General features: G+C 41.6%; 2 protein-coding genes across 5 annotated transcripts; one reads left to right on the top strand and one right to left on the bottom strand.

Moving 5' to 3' along the window:
• Window positions 1–973: 973 nt before the first annotated feature.
• Window positions 974–15,132, top strand: LOC136423213 (fructose-bisphosphate aldolase-like). Of its 4 annotated transcripts, none has more exons than XM_066411295.1 (9): window positions 974–1,100; window positions 6,021–6,158; window positions 6,758–6,969; window positions 7,781–7,835; window positions 9,509–9,753; window positions 10,140–10,314; window positions 10,742–10,941; window positions 11,746–11,854; window positions 13,850–15,132. In XM_066411295.1, exons 1-8 carry the CDS (start codon window positions 989–991, stop codon window positions 11,836–11,838), a joined length of 1,230 nt encoding a protein of 409 aa, XP_066267392.1. In that variant the 5' UTR covers window positions 974–988; the 3' UTR covers window positions 11,839–11,854; window positions 13,850–15,132. The 4 variants fall into 4 exon arrangements, with proteins under 4 accessions (XP_066267392.1, XP_066267400.1, XP_066267409.1 ...); XM_066411312.1 differs by having other exon boundaries at window positions 996–1,096; XM_066411321.1 differs by lacking the exon at window positions 974–1,100 and adding an exon at window positions 4,047–4,165.
• Window positions 15,133–16,734: 1,602 nt separating this feature from the next.
• On the bottom strand, window positions 16,735–18,683 carry LOC136423207 (macrophage migration inhibitory factor homolog). The gene is made up of 3 exons (XM_066411282.1): window positions 18,448–18,683; window positions 17,770–17,942; window positions 16,735–16,906 (listed from the first exon to the last, which is right to left on the bottom strand). Exons 1-3 carry the CDS (start codon window positions 18,553–18,555, stop codon window positions 16,837–16,839), a joined length of 351 nt encoding a protein of 116 aa, XP_066267379.1. The 5' UTR covers window positions 18,556–18,683; the 3' UTR covers window positions 16,735–16,836.
• Between the last annotated feature and the right edge of the window lie 714 nt (window positions 18,684–19,397).

The following is a 19,397-nucleotide window of genomic DNA, read 5'->3' as shown; positions in this document are numbered from 1 at the left end:
ATGATCTCGCATATACCCGACACGTAGGCATGTTACACATATCGATTGCACGGTTAAGAGTATGAAGGGCACGGATTTATCAAAGGCCTGCAAATGCTGGCCGGCGTTGCCGAGTACTGTATTAAAGCTCTTATTTAGCAGCACTTTTAGGCTTATCCCTTGTGCTGAATTCATAGGACATATTTAATACGTATTAACATTACATTTTAAGATAAAACAAAGTGGTTGGCCTACGAATAATTGAAACGTCTTTTAATGCTTTATAATGAAAGTGTAGTGTTATAAGGGTTGACACAGTCACTGGTTGAAGTATTCTTCCAAATGCAGAAATCTGTGGGACCTGCTATATGATTCCTCTGGCCGGGGAGCCCCATCTTGTTTATCGGATAATAGCACTTGCGCCAGGAAGGACAGATTTCTGGCCGCCTTTCATAGCAACAGTTTTTTCTAAGGAATTGAGGAATTAGATTAGTACACACAAGTCATGGTCGTCGTCCCTCTACGCCAGTCAAAGGACACACTAGGCTCACTGCTTTCAAGAGCAACCCCAACCATGGGGCCGGTCGACCAAGGTCCTGGAATGAATTCGGGAATGAATAATCCAACAAGTATTGGCACTCTATGGTATTGGTTGGTTACGTCCCTAAAGGATCATTTGCCAGTGTCCTCATCGTAGTCCATTTTATGTGCCAAAGTGAGCTAAAAGCATTAAATGTACTAAAAACAACCAGTTTGTGTTTTCTTGAAGGGCAACTTGTGGGCGTTGTCCCTGTGAGCCAATCAGAGGGCGTCCTTGGCCTGCCTTGCAAATCATAAACGAGACTTCAACGAGACTGTACGATCACAGAATTCAGACGAACATATGGAAGATATCAACTATTCAAAGCAAATAAAGAGTATTGTATGTTTATATTCACAGATATTTGCCCAATATTTTATCGGCATCTTTAATTTTGGGGCTTGTAAAATGTACGTCACGTGACCACGTATGACGAGTTTGGGCGAGAGTGTGACGTCATTGCTATCCTGCGACCTTCTAGCTCCATCGCGCGAACCTCGGTGGCTGTTTGACGACTTCTTCCCAAGTTTCTTCTTCGTAAGTACGTTTATCATTCACACATTAACTTCATACTTGGTTCGCAGTTAGATAAGGTACTAGTTAAGAAGTAGGCGGACTTTGAGGATGATTCATTCTGTGAAAAGAGAGTTATGACCAAAAGCGTTGCTCCATAAAACGGCGGCATGCCTACGTGCACAGCTGCGACGTGCCTTTCATGGTGCCCCCTTGTCAAGACTGACCTTTGAGCTTTGGTCTTCAAAACAATCCTGGGCGGATATGTGATCGGTTTACCTTGAGCTTTGAAAAGATACTGTTGTAACTAGGTTTAGGTTACAGTAGTTATTTTACTGGTAGCGTCCCTTCTTTTATTTTACCTGGGCACTTTTATAGCAACTCGATTATGTTGGTATGCCGAGCCGGATTAATTTTGTTATGCCATGAATTATAACCCGGTAATTTAGATGTTTTGAGTAGCTGTAAAGGCGGTATAACATCACAGCTGTACACTGACATACAATGCTTGAAACGTCCCGGCTTGCGTGACTTTGAGAGGGCATTGCCCGACCCCATAACATACAGGCGAGCTGTCACGTAGCGCTATGATGTTCGGTCACGTGTGGGGGAGGGGGGCGTGTTGTGTGGTATATGGTTGCAGACCACAGTATTTCTCCTATAGGGATTTATATAGTTAAGGATCCCAAGGTGAGATGCTTCGACGCTTGAAAATTTATAGAAAGGTGCAGAATTAGGGTACCAGATTTTTATATGCTTGACTTCAAGGTTCAATCTACAAAATATCTGCAAAATAAGGTTGAATTTGCCGGCTCGTTCTCTTTTAAAAGCCACTTTGATATGCCCCCCGGCGGAGGTCACCGTACTGCAGGCGACTTACAGTAGTCGGGCGGTAACAATATCCAGGCGCGAATCCAACCCGACCGAACAAACATCGTAATCAAACTCGTACTGTCTCAAAACTGACGTATTCCTCTACCATTCACCACAGTTTCAGCCTCGCTAACGTGCACAGAAGAAAAACTATGGCCTTTTCAAGTAATGTGACGCACTACTTCATACCCGAACTACTATTGTCCACGGGGGTCGCCCATTAATACTGTGTTCTGCGACCATATGCCCATCATGAGACAGAACACGCCACAGACGAGCGGTACGTGCCAAAGTCTGTCTATAAGAGTCGCACTGCTGATATGGATGTCATTGGGAACCCCCTCCCGAAATGGCGTTGGCAAATGTACGCTGGATAGGACGTTTTAAATCTTGACTCCCACCATCCTCCCACCATCCTCCCAAGAGAGAAAATGCGTTGTTTTTTTTTCGCAGGAGGCTTTGCGACACTTCATACATAATTTACATGTCTTTGCAGCTCTACAGAATGCGAAGGCAAAGATATGATTTATTCAAATTATAGTATTAAATGGAATAGTACTAAGTTGGCCAAACAAGAGGAAAGAGAAACCCGTGTTAAGATGACATAAAGTAGACAAGAATGGCACTTACCAAATATTTTTAATTTTAGGACCAATCTTATAAGATTAATAGATTTGTGGGGGGAAAAAACTGGAAAAAAGTAGCAACTAACAATTCTGTACTGCTTGATTGTTTATTTTATTTCTTGAGTCATCACATTTATTTCCTTGCGTTTATTAGTGGTACACAATTCTTAAGTCTAAGGAGTCATGCTTCAGTTACAGAATTCCAAGTATCTGTGCAGGTATAGACAGTAGAAAAACACACACTACTCAAGTGCCGTGGTGTTGGTTTTAAAGTGTGCTGCTAAAATTACTTTTGCCTCAAAGAAAACTGAAGAGAAGCCCTGTATTTCTTGCATGGTACTTCTTGGTACTAAAATAGGGTGCTTTAGTTAGATTGAAAGCTCACAAGGGTGTTTTTTTTTTTTCCACATCAAAACATTGGGGTGACTATCCCAACTACACTCAGCGGTTGGGCAGCACGGAGAAGGTTAAACACATTGATACGGACAGTAAAGTAGCTAAAAATTTCAGTAAATTAAAGTTAAGTGTGGAGAAAAAAGCCTAGTCATGATGAATTTACTATTTGAAAGTTTTCCGTAGTGTTACTGAAGCATAGCTACTTCCTCTGCTATGTAAATGCTCTATCCACACTTCATGCTTTCTTCTTGGAACGCAGGACATGACATAAACTTCAGGAAGTGACATATTCACACTACATAAGTTAATATATGCTTGTGTTTTAAAGAAGCAAAGTCACTGTCAAACTGACAAATCTTCCAGTACATGTGATAGGTGAGCCGGTGAATTATTTATTGAATAAACTTAGAGCAAGAGTTGAAAGTGTTTGAAATTACATCTGTTATATTTCTACTTCCTAATTTTGCTTCATGATGTGCCCTTTTCATATATTCTTGCTTCATATGAACACAGAATCCATAGATAATTTTTCTTTCAATACGCTTGTTCTTGACTTTGATAAGATTTAAGATTTAAGGTTTAACCTTCTCTCTGCTGCCTACCCCTGTAACCAATAGAGAATTTGGTGCCAAACTACTTAAGTGTGCTTAAGGTTACTAGTATATAGTATTATAAATGATCAATGATAAAGGTCACTATGGTTAGAGGTTAGGGACTGTTATAATATGTACATACTGACAATGCTTAAAATAAGGAAATCCCCCAAAATAGACTAGCCACAAATGTATAATGTTTCTATGACTTTTAGCCTCTTTATTAATTAGTTTAGGGGTGAAATTGTGAGCATGGATTTTTCATGGTAAGTCTACCATGTTTACTGGTAGTACGTGTAACAACCCTTTCATCCTAATACAAATCTCATCATAATGATTTACCTTTAATTGAAAGGACAACCACTTTTGTTCTGTCCACCCCCTAAAACTGAATGGTTTGGCCTTATGGGTTACTGTGCCTTGCACACATAGAGGTCGTCCCAATGTCAATGTGACTTTATAGCTGTTATATATAGCCCTGTACGGCAGCCATCTTGCCCAGACGCCGGTAACTGCAGACGTATAAATCTTGTCCACGAGCTGCCAGGACACTTCTTTCCTCAGTGTGGTCGGATTGTGCAGGTGATTTTGAGAGCTCTTGTAAGGTGGGTAGGATTCAACTGGCTTTTAGGTCCAGCTGTCTGTGAATGTGAGATTAACTTTCATTAAGCAGAATGATAAGAATTCCTTGGAAAGGAATATTTGAATGCTCTCTTCTGTTTTCAGTACACTCCCTCTTTGTTGCAGTGCACTGAGTGCGCAACTGTGAAAACATTTCTTTATCATGCATCTATATGCATGAGAGAATAATGTTGAGACATAAGGAATTGACCTGTATGTATACCCAGTACAGTGCTCAGAAGTGTATGGTGTAGATGGAAATTGGCTTTTCTGTACATAATTAGATGTCTTGTGATTACCTAAAGAACACCCTGTCTAATTTTCCAGCTAACTCAAAAGTCAAACCAATCCTTGCTGGAAGTAATGAAGACCAAAGATGTTACCAGGCAGCTTTATGCAAAATATGGGCGGGTCATACTTTGCATGGTTGGCAGACGGCATATAAGAAATTACAATGAATTTTCTTTCTGCAGCTTTTTTTTTTTTAATCAATCTTTAGGGTAGTCCCTTCAGCTTCCATGCCTTTTCCCCCCATACTGAATGCACAGCACTATTTTGTATTTGTCATTTTTTGCATTTTTGTTATAAAATGAAGAAGTCTGCTATAGACCAAGTTGATAGTACAAAGTAGTACAATTACCTTGCTGAAGGTCAGTGAACTCATGATCAGTGAGGCAGATGGAATGGACATGGGTTGGGTTTGTAATGTAATCTGAAGGTCACTGACCTCCCTACATATTGATTACCAGTATGACTATGAGCCTCAACTGCAGTACATAGATATGCAAGGTAACAGTTACCCAAGCAACTGGATGAATTTGGAAACGGTCAGGCATTTTAAACAGCATCCGCTGCCTTTTGTCAGTGACTGACCATTTCCAAATTTTATCAAGTTGCTTGAGTAATGTTACATTGCGTATCTTATTACCTGGCTGTCTGACCTTCATTGTCCTATGTACAGTACATAAAGCCAGACTTGGGTTCTAGATTAAGCTCTACTGGCTGTGTTTCAACTTAACAGATAGTAACTCATAAAAGCAGATATAGAAGGAACGTTGACCTTTTTGAAGGTCATTGGACTATGGCAAAGATGGGCTGAGTCTGTCAGTTTGTCATACTTTCTAGGTCGCACCTACTGAAAGGACATGACCTTGGGCCCATATATGGGGCACAGACTGCACAATTTGGGTGGGAGGGGGGCTGTGTTGGCTGTGTTTCAACTGACCTGATTGTTGTAAATATACATGTACATACATTAGTCTGTCTGGTGTGGTGGCATTTTGCATTCCAATAGTATCATTGTACACGTATGTGGGGCAGTCAGCAATTGTCCTGTACATTACTTGTACACTTAAGAATTTAAACTGCCCCTGCTTGCTACTCCTGATGTGACCAATTTAAGTTGCAACATCGGTGCCAAAAGGCAGTCATGGCACTAGTCTGACACTTTTTGGTAGATGAATAATGTTGCTTTGAAGTTGGAGTCAAACATGTCTGTAGCGACCACACAAGTGAATAGATATGAAGAAAATTGCAGAAAGGATTCTTAATTCTTTTGTCAATGGGAAAAATAATCACCAAAACGTGGCCACATTAGACAGCAGCGGATGGCCCTCATGCAGAGGTGGTAATACATGTAGTACAGCCTGTTTATGATGATGATTGTCTCTTGTCATGTGTTGATTAACATCAAGTCACGGGACAAGAGAACTCCAAGACGAGATCTGACTTTACCGTGTTGATGAAGAGACATAGTTCGTGTCGAAAGTTCCCCAGAGTAGCAACCTCTTTTGTTGTATGTACATGTTTGTGACGCTGTGTTCTTGCACCAATTTCCAGGTGTGTGCATCGAGAAACCAACACAGATATCCAAGATGGACGCCCCCCTGACTCCAGAACTGAAGAAAGAGCTGGCGGCGACCGCCAACGCCATCGTGAGCCCGGGCAAGGGGATCCTGGCTGCTGATGAGAGCACAGGTAACAGGCAACACTATAAATCCCAAAAAACATATCTAAATCATTAGAAGTCCAATTTTTTAAAAGTAGACAGACCAAATCAATCAATATTTACAATAGTAACATATACAAGTAGGATGTAACAAAAGTTTATCCATATCTAGGTCTCTAGGGAAGTTCTGCAAAATTCTGGGAATGTCATCCAGAATTTGGACAAACAGTATATCCTATGAGAATGAAATATGTTTTCCTTTACTTATTGGTATTTTTTAATTCCATCACGATGTAACATCATCAGTATCAGATGGTGCTTGATATATGATATGTCAAGGTAAATTCATTTGTATCCACTTGACTGTTTGTAAGAATTAGATGTAGTAGACCTTACAAAAGTTGCTGTACTTTTATTGTGTCAATAAAGATTTATTCCTGACCCCAGGATTCCAACACACAACAACACTTTCTCAGAATGAGGCTCTATCCTGGGCTATTACACTTTCATAAAGGGGGTTTACAATATACTTCAAATTATAGTCTTAGTGGTTTCTTAGTGTGTTCATTACTAGTACATATATAAAGAGAAAATATTGTATTTTGATGTCATATGGTCTACTTCCCAGGAACCATGGGAAAGCGCTTCGCCAACATCAGCGTGGAGAACACCGAGGAGAACCGACGCACGTACCGCCAGCTGCTGTTCTCCTCCGGCTCCGAGATGCCAAAGTACATCTCCGGAGTCATCCTGTTCCACGAGACGCTCTACCAGAAGGCGGACGACGGGACGCCGTTCGTCAAGATGCTCCAGGACCAGGGCATCATTCCTGGCATCAAGGTATTAGGCCTTATCTCTCTCTCTCTCTATCCAATTTAACGTCTTTTGTTCCCCATCATCTGGGGGTTAGGCGTGCTTGCACATGGATGGGGAAGCCCCAGAACTCCTCATCAAGTGCAAGTCCTTTTTTGTAGCAAGAGTTTTTACGGCTAACGCCAACCCAAACCCTACTGCTGGGCTTAGGACATGGGAAATGTGTGTTAAGTGCCTTTCCCAAGGGCACAACGTCTGGGTGCATGTCCGGACATGTCTGGGTACTCCACTGGGGATTGAACCTGGGTCTTATTGGTTCATAGCCGGATGCTCTGCCACTGTGCTACACAGACACACGAAAACTGTAAATGTTGGGTTTCCATGACTTTGATTTAGTTTAGTTTAGGGGTGAAGCAGTTGTGAGCATATGGGTATTTAGCAGTACGTGTAACAACTCTTCCATCCTTATGCAAAACTGATCTTAGGAATTAGCAGATTGACCTTTTATGGAAGGGAAAACCACTTTTGTTCTGTCCACCCCCTAAAACTGCTCTCTTCTGTTTTCAGTGCACTATCTCACACTCTTTGTTACATTACATTGTGTATGCAACTGTGAAAACCTTTCTTTATCATGCATCTATATACATAAAAGCAAAGTCCTGAAAAACTAGGGATGGTAGGTAGGGATTCAAGTTTTTTCTCAAGACTAGTAAGATTTCGGCCGTCAACATTAGGTGTCAAAATAAAGCGGACCTAAGTTAATATCACGTTTTCTATTGTAACAGAAATGAGGAGCACAAGTTTGAAGAAATGTATTTTTCCCTCTGTTGTCCTGTAGGTTGACAAGGGAGTCGTCCCCCTGTCCGGCACTGCTGGTGAGGGAACCACACAGGGTAAGTCTATAAATCTTCATTTTTATGATTCATTTCACATAATTGGCAAACAGCATTATGTATGACAAGCCAGTTTTGTAAAGTAGGTATAAGCTGCACAGGACGGGTCTGTATGGTTTGGTCTACTCACATCATGCTCTTTGGTGCGACAAATTAGCCACAGGTTGTGACTTCACTGAAAGGACTACCCCATTATAGCTAGTATGACTAAGATTCCTTTCAGTCTGTGAGGTCACAACTCGATGCTAATTTGTCTCACCAAAGAGCACACAGCACACACCTGATTTCAAGATTGAACCATTTATGGATAAAGATTTAAAGACCAAATTTTTTCATAAATGATCGGCTAATAGTAAAAGCAGTGCCCAGTATATTGATATTACTGTTGCAGGGGTTTATGACACAGGCAGCAGTGGGCTTGTTTCCATACAGCATGAAATTTCACTGACACTTGAGTTTGCCCAGTTCAAGGCTGCATGGACCAATTCTGAACTATGCTTATTTAGCAGCATCTCTTCTCCCTACATGTTAGTCAGAAACATCAGGCTTAGGCAAGATCAACTGACTGAATAGGCGAAGCAGAGGTTACGAAGGCTGCTCGGGAAATTCTGTACCCCATTTAGCGTTTTGAACTTGATTCCTTTCAATCCCCCACATCTACACGTAGGTCTGGATGGCCTTGCCGAGCACTGTGCCCAGTACAGTGCTTTACAAAAGAGAGGCTGTATTATAACAGACAGAAATGTTTAACATGCATTATGTCAATCTGCTGTTACATCCATATTCCTGTAGTCATAGTTTACATCCATATTCCTGTAGTCACAGTCTTCAGCTATTGCATTTATCGGTGCACGCACCAGTTCTTCCGCGACAGTGGTCCATGGTAGTCCGCGACAAAAAAGGGACGAAAGGGTTTCGAGGGTCTGGGTTTGAGTTCACATTTCTCAAAATGTGCTTCGAACTGACATTAAATACTAACATGGCCGAAAAGCGTTTGAATTGGTGTGTTTTGGCTGGAAATTGCGTTTCGATCCGAGCCGTACTTCCGGATATCCATACGCGTTGAAGGTAAACTGCCCATTTGACCCAGATTGACCTTTGTTGCGTTCTTTTGGCCGTGTTGCATTACCTCGCGCGTCGGGTTATTGTGAAAATCACAGTGGTAGGATTTTCTTTATGATGGGCTTGATTATACCTTGGAGTTTTCTCTTTCTGACACTAACAGTCATTTTCGTGTCAAAAAATTTTGTAATGTATTTAGTTCCACGGGAAACTGCCAAATTTTGCCTCATTTTTGACGGAAAAATACTTTTTCCCTCTTATATTTACTAAAATTACAAAGGTTAAAGAAACCGAAACTCGGGTTTTCTTGTAGCTAGAGGGATAGCCTTCATTCCTATTCACAGTTGTTTTGGCTCAGAAGTATTTCCTGGAAGAGACGGTCGCTAGACTTAGGGGTGTGCAAACTCGAATTGAGACCCAAAATAAACTAGGGGGTGCCCCCTTATCCATTTATCCATACATTGTACCGTGTACAACTGTCGAGCCATAAAGTTCATTCATTCATTTATTGTCTATGGAATGAGTTGACATTTGGAACATTGTTAAAGGCACATTATCTGAAATAAAACAACCTTAGCTAAACTTTATTCTTTACAATCCCCCACATCCAGGTCTGGATGGCCTTGCCGAGCGCTGCGCCCAGTACTACAAGGATGGCTGCCGCTTCGCCAAGTGGCGCTGCGTGCTCAAGATCAGCGGCACCACCCCCTCATACCTCGCTATCACGGAGAACGCCAACGTGCTGGCGCGCTACGCCACCATCTGCCAGGCCAACGGACTGGTGCCCATTGTGGAGCCTGAGATTCTGCCCGACGGGGACCACACCCTGGAGACCTCTCAGCGCATCACCGAGAGGGTGAGTTGTGCTCATTCCAGCACTGATCCTTTTTTAAAAAAAAAATTTTTTATCGGTTTTTCAAAATAACATAACAAAATACAATAAAGGAACCATCCAGCAAGAACCGATCATGTACAGATAATGTGAAATCATGTATAATAATATTAACAAAAGTTCGGTGTAAAGTTATTATTACACCGGTTAACAATAATGATAACATAAATTTCATCCAACAGATCTAATTCCAGCTCTGATCCTTGAATAACCCTAACCCCAACCCTAGCAGCAGAGCTTGAAGTTCACAATGATGAAGGAAACAAATACTCACATCCAATATTTCAAGGAGGTATGAAATTTTTGATTTCATGTTTCAGTTAGCTGATAGACATTTCCTTCCGCTGCAGGTTCTGTCTGCCACCTACAAGGCCCTGATGGACCACCACATTTACCTGGAGGGGACACTGCTCAAGCCCAACATGTGCACCCCGGGCCAGTCCTGCAGCACGAGATACACCGCCGAGCAGATCGCCGCGGCAACCGTCACCGCACTGTCACGCACCGTACCCGCCGCTGTCCCTGGTAAGGTCATGCCTGTTTGTTTGTATATTCATCTCTATCTTAGATACATATTTAGGTATTTCCTTTAAACAAATAGGGCTGATTTCCAAGGGAGTCCGTAACAGGTAAACAGAATGCAAAATTAAAATTCAATTGTGCAATCAGATTATACGAAATACATGTTGTAACCGCTCTGTTCAACCTTCAGCATGCTAAGGTACATGTAGCAGGTCGGCAAATCATTACGGAGCTCATTTGTGTCGGTAGTAATCATATTACAATGCTAAACTTTCTTCCAACACTAAGGTATACATGGATCAAATTTTCAGTGAAGTTTAGATTTTTGCACAAGCTCAAAGACTCGATTGTCTACATGTGCATTTCTTCAGGCATCGTTCTTATGATTATTGGACAGTTCCTAATTTTTCTATCCATACACGTTTTTCAGGCATCGTGTTTCTGTCCGGTGGACAGTCTGAGGAGGACGCCTCCATCAACCTGAACGCCATTAACCAGTTCCAGGGCAAGAAGCCGTGGAAGCTGACCTTCTCCTACGGACGCGCCCTTCAGGCCTCCGCGCTCAAGGCCTGGGCAGGCAAGGGGGACCAGATCAAGGCCGGGCAGGGCGCCTTCCTGGGCAGGGCAAAGGTGAGGGGTCAAGGGTGAACTTGTTAACTTTTGATATGTCAAGGGTCGTTCCCAGCTTCAAAATGTTATGTTTTTTAATGATGTTACAATAGCTTTCTTAGCATTCTGGAGAGAGAATACAGTTGGATCAAATTTCCTGATGCCATTGAAGGGCAAAGGTGAGAGGTCAAGTGTGAACTTTTGATAGGTCAAGGGTCATTCAATTGCCATGTTTATGATGTTGGAATAGCTTCATCAGAGAAGCTGAGAAGTCAATTAATTAAGGTCATTCATGGTTACTGTAGCAGATCATGGAACTAATGCTGATGACTGATAGGACAATAGTATTGGATAATCTTTCATTTCTGTCTTGTGTGATGCTTCTCTTCCTTCCAAACTGTTGGGCTCATACCTGCCATGTAGCTTATTGTGGTTTGTTGAGTTATTTTGTCTTTTCTGAATCTTTATTCTTTCGTGGCTTTCACTATGAAGTTGAAGAGTAAAGATTATATATTTCTTTGAATTCCCACTATGTGCTGTACACATCTACTTGGTAATTAATGCTACCAACACTCCTGTCTTGAAAAGTTGTAGGTCAAAAGGTTTTCCAAGCTACACTCAGAGTCAGAAGTATATCTCTCTAGAATAGCATGCTTCAAAACAGCATAAGGAATTGCTACAGTAGTTGACACTTCTTCCTGACTGTTAAAACTCAAAGCATCTTGTAAACTCTCTTCTGCTTTATGAATAAAAATAAAGAATCAAACGTAAAATTGTTTCCCCAACTCTACCCCCCTCCCCCTCTGTGTGGTCGTCCTTCACCAGGCTGCCGGTGAAGCCGCTGCGGGGAAATATGGCGGCGGAGTCTCTGGGGCCGCCGCGGCAGAATCGCTCTTCATCAAAGACCACGCCTACTAAACCCGCACCACGATTGGTACCGATTGTCGCATCTACGTCCAATCCAGAGCTGTCTCCAGGACCCGTTCCTCCGTCGTAGAACAAAAACATGTTTGTTGGGGCGGTCAAAAATATCCATCCTTTAAAGTTTTAAAACATTTGAAGTTCATGACATGAAATTGATGAAAATTTATTTTCTTAAGCTTAAAATGACAGATTTAACAGCAAAAATTAACAACATTGGTTCAAACAATGAGAGGGACGGAGAAATATTTATAGCTGGAGACAGGTCTGGTTCAATCACACAAAGTTTCTGTTGTTTTTCCGTACTAACCCTTGGTTTCGTTTGTTTTTATTTAACCTTGTTTGTTTGTTCCAGGCTGTTGGTTTAGTTTGTGTGCAGAGTTCTGTTCCAGTGCAGCTTTGTTAACTTTTCTGTTGTGGTGATCACAAGTTACTGCTGTTTGTTTTATTGTGCTGATTAGAGCTGTGTACTGGTACACTGTACCAATACAGTACCGGGTACAATCAATTAGGTACAGGTCCAAAATACCTGAACCCTGGTGGACCGCTACCGGTCAAGCCTGACTCAGGGGATGGCCACTTTAACAGATAAAATTACTATGAAGCGACCGTGGTAGTGCACTAAAGCCATATCAATACTATACTCCAGCACATAAAGCACATTTGCAAGGCTGGAGTCAAATTTTCATCTGTGTTTTCATAAAAATAATACCCAGCACAATAAGATACTATGTTGTTACCAGTTCAAACATGCTCTTGTCCTTATTGAAAATCCAACATTTTCCGAACAAGACAGTAGTAGTTTAGGTACAGATTCAGGTCCGGACCTGTACCTAAACCTGTGTACCTGTATCTGTACCTAAGATTTGTTTAGGTACACAGCTCTAGTGCTATTGTTATGTTCTGAAGCAGCATATTTTCACGTTTGCAGTTGCTGTTTGGCTTTGCTGCTGTTTGCGCTTATGAAACTTGCCTTGCTGCATTGGTTTTCCTTTCTTTAAATATGTTTGGTGTGTGTAGTTTCTCGTTTATGTGATGTATATATGCTTACTGAATTCCACATCTGCATGTACATTTAGTCATAAATGTGCAGATTCTATGTTGTTTGGTTTGGTTTGATCATGTGAATATCAAGCTGAAGTTCAGGTGGTTTTTTTTTTCCCCCATTCTTTTAGTGAGCATTCCAGAAATCTTTAAGTTGCGGCTGAAATCTAAGCTAGAGTGTCATAGATATGAGGAGGGCTTTTGAGGGTTACAACTTTGAATTTTGATTGCAGAGGAAAGGATAAATTTTTGGGATAAAAAAGCTAATGGCAGAAGAATCTTTGTTATGTAGGGCTACATCAATTCATCTCCTTGTTTCTCTTACTTTTTGGTATGGAAAAATTAAGCAAAACTGTGGTCATGTTGATCTCCCAAGTCAGCATTTTTTTTTTAAATCTAAGAACTGTAAAAACCCAAAGGGGCGAGTACGCCGCTCCGGGGATTCCAACCCGCGCCAATTCCGATCCGCACGGCTTGGGAATCCAACACGCTAACCACTAGGCTAAAAGGTCCGGACCATGTAGACTGGTCAATTAGTGGAGGTTGATTCCCACTGTTACAGAACCAACATATTGAAATGGTGCAGCCTTGCATGCTACATGTTAATTGATCTCTACTATTGAACTCTCCTACGCAGAACCTCTGAGACACCTTTTGCCTATACAATAGTGTATACCATGGAGAGGCTCGGCTAATATTAACTGGGCTGAGGTTTCCACTTTTCTGGACGTGGCCTCTAATTAGATGTCAGCCAATCATAGACCCAAAAAAATCTAGGTTATTCTCTGATTGGCTGTCAGCTTGGCAGTGGCCGCGCCCACAAAAGTGGGAAACCTCAGCCAGGTTTAACAGAGCCTCCCAATGGTATATTGAATCAAGGAGGTTTAACACCTCCTTGATTGAATAGGCAGTAGGGGAATGTACAAATATGAGGACTAAATCATGTCTTGATGTTTTGTTACAGGCAAACGGGATGGCCTGTGTAGCTAAGTACACCGGCGAAAGCAGCCTGGCTGGGTCAGAGTCCCTGTTTGTTGCAGACCACCAGTACTAAAGCATGAACAGACATCAAAACAAAAGGCTTCCACATTTACACACCATAGCTACTATGAATTTAAGGTCTGGGTCGAGTAATGGAGAATAATGTATGGTTAAATTTCCTTTTTCCTCCCCTTACTGGATTTTACCTTTGAAAGTGTATTAAAAAGAAAATGAAGTCTTAACTTTGATTAGTTGTTTGCTTTACTATGATTGATTATGAATTGGGTCCATTTGCAGCTTGGGATGTAACTATTTTTGGTCCATCTCTACTTTTTTTCATTCAATCAAAAGCCTTCGTTTTGTCTGAAACAAGAAAGTAAAGGAATCACGAGATTAGGAAGCTGTTCTAGGCAGATTCTTCCACAACTGAAAAAAAAATCATCTGTACTATCCTGTCACTTGATATTGTACAATTTGTGAGTAGAAGCTTGTTGAGACATGACATAAGAGCTAATTGTGTATCAGGCGGGTAGAGCATCTATTTTCATCTAGATTTGTACAATCGTCTTTGTTATCAAAGCATGCATTCACTGTTGCTTAATTGTCACAGGCTTTATGATATAGAATAAAAACCTGCTGTTGAAATTATAGATAAGTGGGAATGGTGTCTATAAATGGGTGCTAATGGGTGAAGAAAACAGCTTATAGGAATGGTATATTTCTAAAGAGAAGTATTTGTTGAGACTATATTGGACAGTATTTTGTAAGCCCTGCATACCGAGAGAAATATTATGCAAGGAAAATTGACCAGTACTGTTAATATGTGAATGTTAAAACTAAAGCACAAAAAGCAGTATTTTGATGTGATTGTGTACAATGTATAAGTGTTAATTGAGCATTGATTTTGAGAAGCTGTCTATAGTTTGAAGATAAACATGTGAGAAGTCTAAAATGCTTTCACTATGATCCACCTACAAAGTAAGTAGAGAAATGGTGACGAGGAATTTCACAATGTTTGAATAGATTCAAGAAGACTCTGCATGCTTGAATTCACTGTGAAGCATGTGTGTTATGCCCATACTGTACATGACATGGTTAGGAATGCAAAAGAACCGCTTGTTTTATTTGATGTTTGACCGACATATTCCCTCTGCAGCTTCTTGTGGTGAAAGTCTACTCAAGGTTGAACAGCAGATAACTGGGAAACAACTGTACATGTAGCTGCTACTGTCTTGTATGACTACAGATTAAAACATCCTTCATTGACTACTGTCTCCGTGGTCTTTACATTGTTAGAAATGTCAACTACATGATTAGCAAAGACTTAGAAACATACTACTTTGTCTGGGGGGCAGCTCTATCTTCTGACGCCCCTACTAGTTCTTACATAGTTACATGTACCTATTTTACAGTTATGGGTTTGGGGAAAATAGAGTTGTAAACCTTTCTCTGTGTTGCTCTCGCCAATTCATGAGTATGGAAGTTAAACACACCCCACTATGCGTTGATGAAGGTTAGACATCCAGGTAGTAAGATACGCCAAAAATAGTTACTCAAGTAACTGGGTAAAATTTTGAAACAGACATTTCAGACAGCGTCAAATTAAAGATTTTATCCAGTTGCTTGAGTAACTATTTTTGGCACACCCCACTCTATGAATACTAGTATATGCTAGAATTGCCCATGGCTTAACGTCAACCTACTGCCTAACACTGTAATGTGTAACGCCCCCTTTTCATTAGACGACGATTGTTGAATGATATGTGTAACCCTATATTTTAAAAGCGGAGTTGCTGCACAATTGCAATGTAAAAGTATGATTTGAAACAAATTGTTCTTTATGAAATTCAATATTTTCCAACTTTTGGTTGCTCTGTAGTTGCAGAAAGAGGTTGTAAGCACTTCATGTGGTGGCAAAAGGCTATACAGCTACATGTAGTACTTAAGCAGGTAAATCCAATGTCAAGAAACATTGTTCAATTATTTCTATTTTGATGTCCATAGACAAACCAGACACATTTTTTCACAACACAAAACAACAAATACAGAAAAAAATGACTAGCACAACTGCACAAAGCATCTGTTCCCTGATTTTGGTGCCTCCAGTCAAACATGCTAGTCCATTAAAAAGTCACTTCCTTCAGGTTGGGTCAAATCTTCTAACTGAATATCTGTTTCTCTGATCAGGTCTACAATTCAATCAATTGGTTTTATCTTTACCAAATTGTGAAGACAGTAATGTTTAACATGATATCTTTTAATTTGTAATAGAATCATACTGCTCTATTTCACAGGAGAAGTTAATTGTCCAACAGTTTCACTTTCTTCGAAGAGAATAATTACCTTTGTCAATGATTATTTGTTCGTGGTCTTTTTGGCACAAGAAATGAAAATTTACCTGATGTAGTAAATTCCCATATGCATCTAACATTACACCGATGTTGCATGGGACTTTGCATGCCACAGCCATAGTTTATCATACCATATATGAGCAGTGTTCTCGCCAGGCCTTTTCAGCATAGGGGCCCCTGATGCTGTGATCTGGACCCCGATGCTATGATCTGGACCCCGATGCTGTGTTTCAATGAGCATAGGGGTGTTTCTTTTTAGGAAAAACCTTCATAAATCTTATAAAAAGGCTTTAGAATGAGGATGTGGCAGAGGAAAAACTTTAACTTCACAAAATTTCTCCCTAAAAATGCAGGAAATAATGTCTTATTTGGTTATGAACTTCAAAATTTTGCGGGAAGATGCCAGACTCCCAACCGTTATCATGTCTTTGGCCCTCCGCAAGTGACTTGGGCCTTGCAAAGTTGGCCTTCTATACCTAACCCCTATGCTGTGAAAAAATCCTGGTGAGATTGAGAACACTGATGAGCATAGGCCTGATGATGCAATATGTACCCTAAATTTGCCCAGAGCACACCATGGTGAAGCTATACTCTTGTCGACGTCGTGTGGTGTGACCTCTTATTTTGCGAAGGTTGTGCCGTCCCTGCCGACGTCCTGCCTCGCGGCATCGTGGAAGTTGACGTACAGCCTGTAGAGATGAAGCAACAATTTTTGGTGACATTTGAATTTTCTTCTGTTCTAATGATCTAAATACGACTTTCCCCAACCGAAGTCAGGTACCCATTTACACCTGGGTGGAGTGAGGAAAGTCGTGTAAAGTGCCTTTTCCAAGGGCACAAGATCAGTGACATGACAGGATTCGAACTCGGGACCTCTTGGTTCTGAGTCGAACACTCTGCCGTTGAGCCACACGACCCCAATATATCAAGCACATGGTCTCTACAAGTTAGGGGCCTTCACCTTTGACCTAGCACATGTGCAGTTTAAACCGTGAACTGGCTTATTCCATGATGTCATTATCTGCAGCTGGTAGCTTGTCAATCAATTTATGCTGTTCTTAAGTCTGGTATGAGGAGAATAACAACAGTGGCAGTATGTGTGGGACACCTGTACATGCCTGTGCAATTATCAGCTAGAGAAAGAGGGCGTCCTCTGGGTGTCTAAAGAAAAGAGATCTCGAACCAGTTTAGCTCAAATGAACTCAATGAACAGATGAGCTAATCTTCAACTGGTCGTGACAGCAAGACAGATGTTATGTACAGTATTAACAGCTGGGTTCATTGTACCGGGGAAATTCCCCTGGCTCTTTTCAACAAGCACAATGAACAGTGGACCACAGCTTAACGTCCCATCCTAAGGACTGCAACCTTTTCCGGTAGCGTGCATGTCGGTTGAGCGACACAGCCGGGATCGAACCTGGGACTTCTAGTTCCAGAGGCATGATCGCTAACCACTGGACTACGCACGCTAAAAGAAGGGCATCTAATTTCTTTGCTTTTTTAGTGTAGGGCACCCTGCTACGTGATACAGTAATAGTCGATCTGCCCTCACCTGTCCCCAGGTATGTTGAGGTGTTTCTTGACATGTTCGCAGATCGCCGCCGTGTGACCTTTGTTCTCCTCCAGGCCGAGCTTCCCGATGCTCATCAGGTCAACAAGGCAGCACGGCGCGTCCGACCCCCCGTAGGTCATCAGGACATCCGGCTCCACGCACACACACACGTACTGGGGATGGGAGGGGGGAGGATATTTCAAACCTTTAAAGCTTATTCCAAGTGAACTGGGTATAGGAAAGATGACAATGGTGAGTACACTACATGCAGAGTGTGAATGTTGTTTTAATAGTGCGCATGCTGTCTCCAGGACAAATTTAACAACAAAAATTAACACCATGGGCTCACATACAATAATGGGATGGAAAAAAAAATTATGCTGAAAAGCTAAAAATGAGACAGCCCTGTGATGGTATGTTGGTAACTTGAGTGTTGGCTACATTAAAAACAATTAAATTATGGGCCACCTGCCGGCTTTCCAATGCACTGCAGCTAAACTTCCAGCGTTGATTATCTCGTATTCTGGACATGCTATGGGCATGGTTTTTGGGTGGGAGACAGCTCCTGTGCTCGGGAATAAATGACATTAGTTGGGGCCCTCTAGTTTGCTTTGCCGCAAGTTTGCGTGCACATGTAACAGACATGCCCCTCCCCCTTCATAATTATATCATACTCACGCCTTCAGGTTTTCCCAAGATATCGGCCACTAGCTTGGAAGTCTCCGTCAGAAAATCCTTGGGAATGGCGCTGCGGGCCAGGTTAGTCTTCAGAACAAAGGAAGGCATGGTAGCTTTATTTTCCTAACGACAGAAAAGCGACGAAAACTATCGAACGATCCCTGACAAGACGTGATTGTGTCGGTATGGCTGTAGGGTACAAAGGTCACAGTGGTAGATTGCAGCAGCGACACCTACCGATATTAACGAGTAAAATCATAGCCTCGGTGCCAGCCTTTCTTTTTAAATTTTATCAAGATCTCCTTGCTTTTCCTCTGCTCTCTCAGTCCCTTACTTGGCTACGGAGAGAGGGGTAAGCTGACAAGGAAGGAAGAAAGAAAGGAAGGAAGGAAGGATAATAAGAGGCAGGCACGCATATCGTCATATACGAGGGTGTGTCAATACTTTTGCAAGTGGCTTCATAACAGGATCATTTTTGTTTTCACAAATTTATCAATGTAAAAGCCATCGTCTTGGGACTGAACTATCTCAGTTTGTTATTCAAATTGTCATGAGAGATATAAGTTCGTGTGTAACTCAACTAAATGAAAGGTACGCGGTCGTATTGATATCTTTCGTGGATACAGGTCATACATGGCGAAACTTTGCACAAGGATCGCTAATTTAGATCCCAAAGACCACCACGGACTTTTTATTTTACATCATCAATCATGGATATTACGTTTACCTCCGAGATCATTTAATAACGTCATGTCAAAGCGACAACGGTGTTCTCAAGTTTAGAACGTCGACGTCAATGCCGTCCTTTGACCTCAGCCTTCCCCCTAGCATTATGTAGCTGTAATAGTCGTCAGACGACTTCAGAGCCACAGTCAACTCGCTGAACTCAAACAGGGTCAAAGGTAGGCTGACGATCGCGACTTCCTACTACTACGGTCTCTACCAGGCAA

Source organism: Branchiostoma lanceolatum, chromosome 1 (genome assembly GCF_035083965.1).
Source record: "Branchiostoma lanceolatum isolate klBraLanc5 chromosome 1, klBraLanc5.hap2, whole genome shotgun sequence".
In the NCBI taxonomy this organism is placed as follows: domain Eukaryota; kingdom Metazoa; phylum Chordata; class Leptocardii; order Amphioxiformes; family Branchiostomatidae; genus Branchiostoma; species Branchiostoma lanceolatum.
Note: the sequence above shows the minus strand (reverse complement) of the source record. Positions and strands in the feature narration are given on the sequence as shown.